The sequence below is a fragment of the Microcebus murinus genome, chromosome 14, assembly GCF_040939455.1.
Source record: "Microcebus murinus isolate Inina chromosome 14, M.murinus_Inina_mat1.0, whole genome shotgun sequence".
NCBI classification, from domain to species: Eukaryota; Metazoa; Chordata; class Mammalia; order Primates; family Cheirogaleidae; genus Microcebus; species Microcebus murinus.
This window is the reverse complement of record NC_134117.1, coordinates 47,367,664-47,377,809: the sequence shown is the minus strand read 5'-3', so window position 1 is coordinate 47,377,809 and position 10,146 is coordinate 47,367,664. Positions and strand designations below refer to the sequence as shown.

Genomic DNA, 10,146 nt, shown 5'->3' with positions numbered 1-10,146 from the left:
CGATAAAAAAGGATCACAATCACAAGGTAAGAGCAAATATAATTGGCATCAGTTCACATGGGCACATAGCAGGCTGCAGTTATATAAAGTATTTAAAATTCAAATGTCAGATAATAACTGAGAATCTACCTCCAACCAATTGTGTGGTTTGTTATTTTTGTTAAGAAAGCTCCCAACAGGATATAAGTCTGGCATCTTTGGGGAGATGTTCTGTGCTTCTGAGCTTGCCACTGGGGCCTCATTTGTCATTTTGCATCTTGTGCAGTAGGCCCTGAAAAGAGTCATTTTTGGAATCATTGGTGGGAGGTGGGGGCGATAGAATGCAAATACCTGGGTCCCCTTGGACAGGCTGCTTAACTTTCATGAGCCTCTGTTTCCTCATCTAAAATAGAGGCAGAGTTTGGCATGTAACAGACAATGAATAAAAGGTATCATTTTTTTCTTTATTCTCATTTTTAGCTAAACTCCATGTGTTCCATTATACATGATGACAAATGTAATTTCAGACTCTCAATGACAGAAAAATGAAACATAGATTGCTTTATTTTCTGTATTACACCACTTCTTACTTTGTTGATCACTCTTACAATTAGTAAAATAATGTGCATGATGCACAAAAAAGCAGATTTACCATAAAACTAATAAGGCCATGAGTTCTGGAGTTGCTGGGAGTTATGGAGTTTGCTAGATGGGGAGGGGAAGGCAGGCTGTGCTTGGAAACATTACTGTATGTGTCTCTGGTAAGTTGCCTAAAGAGATCTCAAAAGAAAGGCACTGGAATCTCTAAATATTCATAATTTGTTGTGATTTTTTTTCTATTCTAAATAAATGTTTACTTTTATACTTAATTTTATATTTGTAATTTTGTGTCTCTTTTTTTCCCCCAAGGATACTCTCAAATTGAATTACTTTAGATTCTATAAAACTTAGATTTATCCTTGAATGTATGTAAAACATTGTAATTTGACATCGTGAACAAAAACACATAGATAAATCTCAATTCACACAGAAGAGTTTTGGGGGCAGCAGTGTCTCCTAAATTGCAAGTCACTCTTCTTTCTGGGTCTTAGCTTTCTCCTATTAAGACATGTAGATTTGCCTGGCCCCATAGATCCTTTCTAAGTGAGAAAAGCCTAACTCCATCATATCCACTTTGCCATACTTTCAATAATATAATAGATAATATTTTAGATGAACTCCATCATGAATCCTTTTTAAAAATTTAAGTCTTTGTGCTCACTTCGGCAGCACATATATGAAAAAAACTGGAAGGATACAGAGAAGATTAGCATGGCTCCTGCACAAGTATGACACTCAAATTCATGAAGCATTCCACATTTTTGAAGATAATATTTTATATATTTTTTAAAAAGATAAAAATTTAAGTCTTCAGTAGTGACTCCACCCTCCAACTAAGTACTTATTTTGTAAATGTAAATGAATGAGTTATGCTTCTTAACATGAAGCACGCTAGTAATAGCATGTAACCGTAGAACTGCATTACAAGGACAAGAACATTTCTTCTACTGGTTCTAGTTCAAACTGGCCATGATAAAACTACATGCTGATTTTCATTTATAACACTGCTCAAAATAATCCATTCTGAAAGAGGAAGAGATATTTTTGCAGTCCCAATGAGACCAACTAAAATCTCTGTGTAAACCAAGTTGTTTTAGAAAGTGTGAACAAAATATTAATAGATGAAACAGTTATAAGAAATCAACGACAGTTGTTTCTCTTCTGAACTTCGATATTTGATAAGATCTGAGAAGACTTTAAAAGGAAATAGATTGATAATCCAGTTTAGTCCTCAAACACAAGAACAAAAAAATATCTGCTCATTGGGCAGAGGGAGTGGGTTGTGGGAAATACAGCCAAGTAGGTATGATGGAGTCGGGATTTTCTGAGTTGGAAGAGATTTTAGGGAGCCACTGAGACTTCTGTGTTTTAGGATGAATAAACCTGAGGCCCAGACAGAAGAGTGGCCTGCCCAAAGTCACATGACCAGACAGGGTTTAACCCTGTAACCACAAACTGGGTGCATTTTCTCCTTCATCAACCTGAGTTTGTAGAGCCATCTGAATGCTTTCACCCTTCAGTGCCCAAATGGGAGCTTATGGCACAAAACATAGAGCAATTTTTGCTCTACCCAATATCAAATTTTATGATAAAGTTATAGTAATTAAGACCACGGGTATTGTTTCTGATGGGGTTCAGATAAAACGACTCCACAGTGTGGTACTGTGGCAGTTGAGGAAACAGCAGAAGCAGAAAGATCATTCTCACCTTTCCCCCACCCTTCTCCCTCAAAGCAGGTTGTAAAACCTTCAATCCAACGTCCCTATGCCTAGAGCAAAGGAATATCCTTTTCCTTGAAGACACAAAGACAGCAAGAAGAATCTGAACAAACAGTCCTTGCTAAGTTCCCCTCAGTTTATAACCATCAGATCATACCACTTTTGTCCAATCATACGTCTGCAAGACTGTCCGCTCTTCATCAAACCTAAACATAAAAACACATTTCCTGTTTCCTTGGGTCTTCACTTCCAAAGGCAATCATGTAAAACTTAGATTAAATAAATTTGTCTGTTTTATCATGTTAATATGTCTTTTATTATAGGTGTATACAGCTGTGAACTTTGTGATGGGTAAGACAAAGGTATTACTTTGTCTCCCCTGCATTGCAAAGCTAGACAAAGAGATTCATGGAACACGATGGAGTGCCCAGAAATTAGACCCACACACATATGGAATCTTGATGCATGAAAGTAGTGATTTGCAGATCACAGGGTAATGAGGGCCAATAATTAATGGTTGAATAAATGGTTATCCATGTGAAAAAACAAAACTGGATCACTTCTTTAAACTATACACACAAAAAACAATTCCAGGTCCATGAAATGTGAAAAAACAAAACTTTAAAATGTTTAGAAGAAAAATACATTTATGACATTAGGATAGGGAAGTATTTCTTTTTCTTTTCTTTTTTTTTTTTTTTTTTTGAGACAGAGTCTCATTTTGTTGCCCAGGCTAGAGTGAGTGCTGTGGCATCAGCCTAGCTCACAGCAACCTCAATCTCCTGGGCTCAAACAATGCTACTGCCTCAGCCTCCTGAGTAGCTGGGACTACAGGCATGCGCCACCATGCCCAGCTAATTTTTTTTTTTTTTTTTTTTTATAAGACTAGTCAAGTGCAGTAGTGAGGAGGGGGGAAAGTAGTAGAACAAGGAGTTCAATCTGTAACTGACTGTGAACAATCACGTTAGATAACTCACTACCTTCGGACCAGCCTAATTTTTTGTATATATATTTTTAGTTGGTCAATTAATTTCATTCTAGTTTTAGTAGAGATGGGGTCTCACTCAGGCTGGCTTCGAACTTCCTGACCTCGAGCAATCCGCCTGCCTCAGCCTCCCAGAGTGCTAGGATTACAGGCGTGAGCCACCATGCTCGGCCAGGATAGGGAAGTATTTCTTAAATAAAACACAAAATCACAAACCATAAAAGAAAAGTTTCATTAGTTAAATTACATTTTTAAAATGCATTAAAGGACACATAATATGTTTATATAGGTATATTCATTTATGAGCATTTATTGAACTATACCCTTAAGATTTATATACTCTATTTGTGTCTGTTATACTTTAATTTTTAAAAGTTTACCAAAAATAAGACACTATAATAAAAGTCAAGAGGTTGATCACACCCTGGGAAAGGATATTTGTAACACCTATAACAAACAAAGGATTATAATTCAGAGAAAAAAGTGAATAAACAAATAGAGAAATGCGCAAAATATATGAACAGGTAAGTCATAGAAAAGGAAACCTAAATGGTCAATAAACATTAAAAAATATTCAATCTTATTTGTCACATGTAAAGGAAAATGAAAATCACAATGAGAAAACATTTTACACACATTTAATTAGTAAACTTTAATAAGTCTGGCAAGACTAGGTATCAGTGAGAACGTAGAGCACCAAAAACTTTTTTTTTTTTTTTTAGAGATCATTAGTTTATTATAAAAGAGAGACATGGAAATTATTTACATGATGAAAGATTTCAGAACTTCAGTGGAATGAGCTTCATGTCAATGCCATTTCAATAGTGATTTATTTCAGTTCACATACTTTCCAAGAATGTTACTATCTCTAAATAAGAAATAATCTAAATAAGAAATGTCATCTAGAACTACTTTGGTGCCTCCATATTCTGGGAGAAGGACTTTATCTCCAACTTTCACACTAACTGGTTGAATCTCTCCACCCTTTCCTTTAGAGCCCGATCCAAGAGCCACTACTGTTGCTTGCAACACTTTTCCTTGAGATTTTTCTGGAAGCATAATGCCTCCTTTGGTTACAGTTTCAGCTGCACTCCTTTCCAATACCCGGTCAAAAAATGGAAGAAACTTTATAAATGCCTATCCTGCCATGACTCCCGACACTGCTGCTTGTACTCTGCTCTCATGTACCGCTGCCCCAAAAACTTTTATACATTGCTGGAGGGAGTAAAAATTGGCAAAAAATACTTAATAAAATTTGGAAATATCCATTAAGTTACAAACAAATGCTATAATCCAATAATACGTCTTTGAGTAAATACCAAAGAGAAAGTCTTTTACATGTTCCCAGGGAGACATATGTAAAAATAGTCATAGAAGCATTGTTTGTAATAACAAAAGAGTAAACAACCTAAAAGTCCAACCAACAAGAGAACCAATTCATAAGTTATACTATAGTCAAACAACAGAACGCTATACAGCTGAGAAAATAAATTAACTAGAGTTAAATGTGTCAACATGGATACATTTCATAAAAATCATGTTAAGCATAAAATAGGAATTTATAGAAGACTTTGATTCTGGGTCATAGTTTGGCTTTATCTTCACTGAGAGTTTACCAAATCCCTTCAGGGGAGTCAGTGGACCAGGGAATGAGTGAGTCCTAAGAAATGTCTCACCACAGCCAGGGCAGTTGGCAGTGTAGTGTCGGCCAGCTACTGGACATCAGGCAGGAATGTGATTTGCATTTGCTACTTCTAACCTTGACCAAGCTCCAGCTCTCAGAAACAGGTCTAAGCAGCACATACCTACGAGGGAAATGAGTGTCCTCAGCTGACCCAACAAGGAGAGGAGGAGACTGGAATTTCGTCTGCACGTGACCCAGGAAAGCCAAGTGCAAATGAGCATAGGGCCAGACACACTCGGCCATTCTTTTTTTTTTTTTTTTGAGACAGAGTCTCACTTTGTTGCCCAGGCTAGAGTGAGTGCCGTGGCATCAGCCTAGCTCACAGCAACCTCAAACTCCTGGGCTCAGGCAATCCTCCTGCCTCAGCCTCCTGAGTAGCTGGGACTACAGGCATGCGCCACTATGCCCGGCTAATTCTTTCCATATATATATCAGTTGGCCAATTAATTTCTCTCTATTTATAGTAGAGATGGGGTCTCGCTCTTGCTCAGGCTGGTTTCGAACTCCTGACCTCCAGCAATGCGCCTGCCTCGGCCTTCCAGAGTGCTAGGATTATAGGCGTGAGCCACCGCGCCCGGCCCAATTGTGCCTATTTTCCTCCAGTTCTCAGACTCTCTGCTTCATCATCAGTGGAGAACAAGCATTCACGTTGCAACTGTGGCAGCGCTGGGTGGTGATGGGGCCCCCTCCCAGGAGTGTGCAGTGCGGGGAGGGGGGGGGACCCAGGACCCAAGTGCTTCTTCCGATCCCCTTTAGCTGTCAGCCAGTCCTCCTCACTTCAGCCAGCCTCTGCTTCCCCCACCCCCGACCCCTGCGCCCCTGATGCCACCAATATTGAGGTTTTTCAGTATTACATGGTGTAAATCCAGATCCCATCTTTTCCCAGTTTCGGTTTAGGGTTTGGCTTTCAGAGGTTTCCTCAGTGAGTTCCTAATTATGCATCTGCTTTCCAGCTTCTGAAATGTTGTGGATTCTCGTTGGCATGTGAAAAAAAATACAAACTGAGCCTGGATGTTAAAAGAAGAAATCAACTAGGAAATGTCTGTTATGTGCAATTTTTAGGTTGCACTATTGGGTTGGGAAGACAATCATATTCTCCTTGTCATTGTAGGTTTATGCCTTAAATTAAAAATTCCTCTATGTGTAGCTTAAGTGGGAGTTCAGGAGGGATTGAAATTATATGTGTGTATTGAAACTGCCATCTTTACCTGACAGTTATGTAACAATATAACTACTGTTTAATTCTTTGTATCTTTTAGATAACCTCAAATATCACCTAATTAGTTAATGAAAAGGTTGAAAAACCACACTATAGTTAAGAAGGCATCGCCTTGCCTTTCTATACATAGAAACCTTGAAAATTTCATCTATATTTAGAGAGGGCAGAATCACAGAGCTTGAGACCATAATATCCAACCCCCTCCCCTTTATTTTCTTTCTTTTTTTTTTTTTGCATTTTAAGTGATTTTATTTCCCATAGCATAGTTCATTTTAAAACAGAAATAAATGTAACAGCCTGCCAAATATTGTCAAGAGAAATTAAAGACTTAAATAGCTATAATATGTTTGAGAACTAGAAGGCCTAATAATAATAAGTCCATTATCCCCAAGTTACTCTTTAGATCAGCAAAGTCTCAATCAAAATCCTAGCAATTGACAATCTGATTCTAAAAATATGTGGATGGGGCCGAGCATGGTGGCTCACGCCTATAATCCTAGTACTCTGGAAGGCCGAGGCGGGTGGATTGCTCGAGGACAGGAGTTCAAAACCAGCCTGAGCTAGACCCCGTCTCTACTAAAAATAGAAAGAAATTAATTGACCAACTAAAAATATATATAGAAAAAATTAGCTGGCATGGTGGCGCATGCCTGTAGTCCCAGCTACTCGGGAGGCTGAGGCAATAGGATTGCTTGAGCCCAGGAGATTGAGGTTGCTGTGAGCTAGGCTGACACCACGGCACTCACTCAAAAAGAAATAAATAAATAAAAATATGTGGATGGGAGGCTGAGGCGAAGAGATCGTTTCAGCTTGGGAGTTCGAGACCACCCCTCCCTTTTATTTTCAAGAAGAGGAAACTGTTCAGAGAGTTGACACAATTTGTTCACAAACAGTAGTAGAACTAGAATTATTTGTAAAATCTCCTAATTATGGGTTAAACTTTTTTTTGCTAAGTGTTCAAAGCCTCCATCTAATGCTTCTTTCATAGTAAACTCTAAATTGTTTCCCCAAATATTCAGTTATTCTGTTTAGTTTTTCCCTACTGATAATATTCACATTTCTTTTTTTTTTCAAACAAAAGGTCTCACATATTTATTACTGAACCAGCTTATTAGAGCAGAGCATATAAACGAAAAGAAAAATCATTTTCCCAGTGAAATGTGTCTGACCAAGTAGTGACATTTTCAGCTTCATATAAGATGATAGTGACCTTTTTTTTTTTTTGAGACAGAGTCTCACTTTGTTGCCCAAGCTAGAGTGAGTGCCATGGCGTCAGCCTAGCTCACAGCAACCTCAAACTCCTGGGCTCAAGCGATCCTGCTGCCTCAGCCTCCCAAGTAGCTGGGACTACAGGCATGCTCCACCATGCCTGGCTTATTTTTTCTATATATATTAGTTGGCCAATTAATTTTTTTCTATTTATAGTAGAGACGGGGTCTTGCTCTTGCTCAGGCTGGTTTCGAACTCCTGACCTCAAGCAATCCTCCCACCTCAGCCTCCCAGAGTGCTAGGATTACAGGCGTGAGCCACTGCGCCCGGCCGATAGTGACCTTAATACAGCATAAATATGTGTGCCATCATCTCATGTTCAAGTCCTTATAGACCCAGCTTGGTTCGTCTCCAATGTCTCCTCTTGGAGTTGTACCCGATTTTATTACCAGTTCTCATCCAAATCCACTGGGGAATGGGACGATTTTTGCTTTTGTTTCTTGGCCAGAAATCCCTTGATTCCCAAGTCTTGTGAGAAGACATGGCAAGAAATGGAGTCAACCACTCATACCAGGATGGCGGAGGAAGGGAGAAAGGGCCGAATTTCTTTCTTTTTTTTTTTTTCCGGCATATTATGGGGGTACAGATTTTAAGGTTTCAATAAATGCCCATTCACCCCTTCCCCCCATAAGTCTGAGTTTCCAGCATGACCATCCCCCAGATGGTGCACATGTCACTCATTATGTATGTATATGCCCGCCCTCCCCTTCCGCCTGCCCAATACCCTATTACTGTGGTACCTATGTGTCCACTTAGGTGCTGCTCAGTTAATGCCAGTTTGCTGGTGAGTATATGTGGTGTTTGTTTTTCCATTCTTGGGATACTTCACTTAGTAGTATGGGTTCCAGCTCTAACCAGGAAAATATAAGATGTGCTATATCACCATTGTTTCTTAGAGCTGAATAGTACTCCATGGTATACATATATTTCTTAAATATCTCAGCAATCATACCACGAACAAGAGAAACTAAATTTGCACACGTTACTTGAAACAGTCATCCAACCAGATATTTTTATGTGAAAAATCTCTTCTTACATAAGTGACAAATGGGAAAATCTCAATCAGTTTCTCATGTTTGGTTAATCTGGACAAGCTCACATTATCCCATTAACCAGGGAGATAAAGATCAGATGACTTTTGCCAAGAAAGACTTGGGTGTTTCACTGGGTTCAGCACTAGACATTAAGTTGCTCATTGTTCCTACAGATGTCTTCAATTTTATACTCAGACTTACATTTCCATTCCCATGGGTGATGTGTGGCAATATCCCCTCTGACTTTCCACGTTGCCTTGGGAACAAACCATCTAAGGGATTCAGGAAGCACACATAAAAAAAAAAAAAAAAAGGATTCAATTGTAAAGGTTCATTCCATTTAAGCAAAGTTGATTCCCTGCATTTTGTCCTTTGCAAACCAATGTGCCCAATAGCTTATAAGGTAATGATGCATTCATTTTAAGACTTCAAGAATAGGGGACTCAGGTAGAATTTTCAAAGCAAAGGAAATAATTAAGGTAGTTTTCATATCCCAGAGTTTTAAAACTCGGCCAAATAATTCCATAAAAATATGCAACACATACACACACACACACACACACACACACACACACAAATATGAGCTACTGGGAAAGTATATCTGAATCTTCCAGAATGTCTTCACTTATTACCCTTTTTTTTCCACATAAAAACTTAAAAATCCACCTACTCATTTTCACTTTGAAAATCTAAACCAAATGTGTAATTGCTTGAGTAAAAAAACAAAGGAAGATTCCATTCCTCAGAAACATCTTTTAGCAGCGGCAATACTGTTCTCTAACATACACAGTTTCTATTCTTTGTGTTAGTAGATCTAAATATTGGGTAGTTTGAGGTTAAATATAATGCTAGCATCTGAAGCAACTAGAACACAAGATGCTTCACAAATCCTTACTTCGTGATTTCAAATGTGGGCATGAGGTAATATGTCGTGGGGCTTTATTTTCCCTATGCCTGGTGTGGCCCAGAACTACCTTTTTATTTTTAATTTTTTTCTTAATTTTTAAATTAATAAACAAAATACACCTACCAGGATGCTTTCAACAACAGAACTACCTTTTATAGTGAGGACAGGAGGGTAGATGGATGGAGCAGCAGCCTGCCGTTAAACTCATCTGCTTCTCAAAACCGGCCGGGTGCGGTGGCTCACGCCTGTAATCCTAGCACTCTGGGAGGCCGAGGCGAGTGGAACTCCTCAAGGTCAGGAGTTCGAAACCAGCCTGAGCAAGAGTGAGACCCTGTCTCTACTATAAATAGAAAGAAAATAAGTGGACAACTAATATATATGTAGAAAAAGTTAGCCGGGCATGGTGGCGAATGCCTGTAGTCCCAGCTACTTGGGAAGCTGAGACAGAAGGATTGCTTGAGCCCAGGAGTCTGAGGTTGCTGTGAGCTAGGCTGACGCCACAGCACTCGCTCTAGCCTGGGCAACAAAGTGAGACTCTGTCTCAAAAAAAAAAAAAAACCATGAGGACCAGTTGAAAATGCTATAGACTCAGCTCTGTGCTTTCTCTTCTTAGTCCAGTGCCTCAGGTTCACCCCAATGTCCCCACTCTCCATCCTTATCCTGGGAATAGAAGGCAATATTCCCTTCATGAGAGCCTTTTATACAGTATGAAGGAAAAGGAGAAACCAGGGAATAAACAGATGCATATCTA

General features: G+C 39.0%; 1 protein-coding gene, 1 non-coding gene and 1 pseudogene across 2 annotated transcripts; 1 reads left to right on the top strand and 2 right to left on the bottom strand.

Moving 5' to 3' along the window:
• The first annotated feature begins 1,232 nt into the window (after window positions 1-1,232).
• LOC142875758 (U6 spliceosomal RNA) lies at window positions 1,233-1,342 on the top strand. Its single transcript, XR_012923052.1, has one exon. It is a non-coding gene; the product is annotated as a U6 spliceosomal RNA (small nuclear RNA).
• Window positions 1,343-4,116: 2,774 nt separating this feature from the next.
• LOC105870245 (10 kDa heat shock protein, mitochondrial pseudogene) lies at window positions 4,117-4,431 on the bottom strand (annotated as a pseudogene).
• Window positions 4,432-7,781: 3,350 nt separating this feature from the next.
• On the bottom strand, window positions 7,782-7,937 carry LOC105870246 (large ribosomal subunit protein eL39-like). Its single transcript, XM_076010380.1, has one exon. It carries the CDS (start codon window positions 7,935-7,937, stop codon window positions 7,782-7,784), a length of 156 nt encoding a protein of 51 aa, XP_075866495.1.
• Between the last annotated feature and the right edge of the window lie 2,209 nt (window positions 7,938-10,146).

Excerpts from the sequence above, each read along its gene's own strand:
- LOC105870246 (XM_076010380.1), bottom strand. The coding sequence starts at position 7,937 with ATGTCTTCTCACAAGACTTGGGAATCAAGGGATTTCTGGCCAAGAAAC.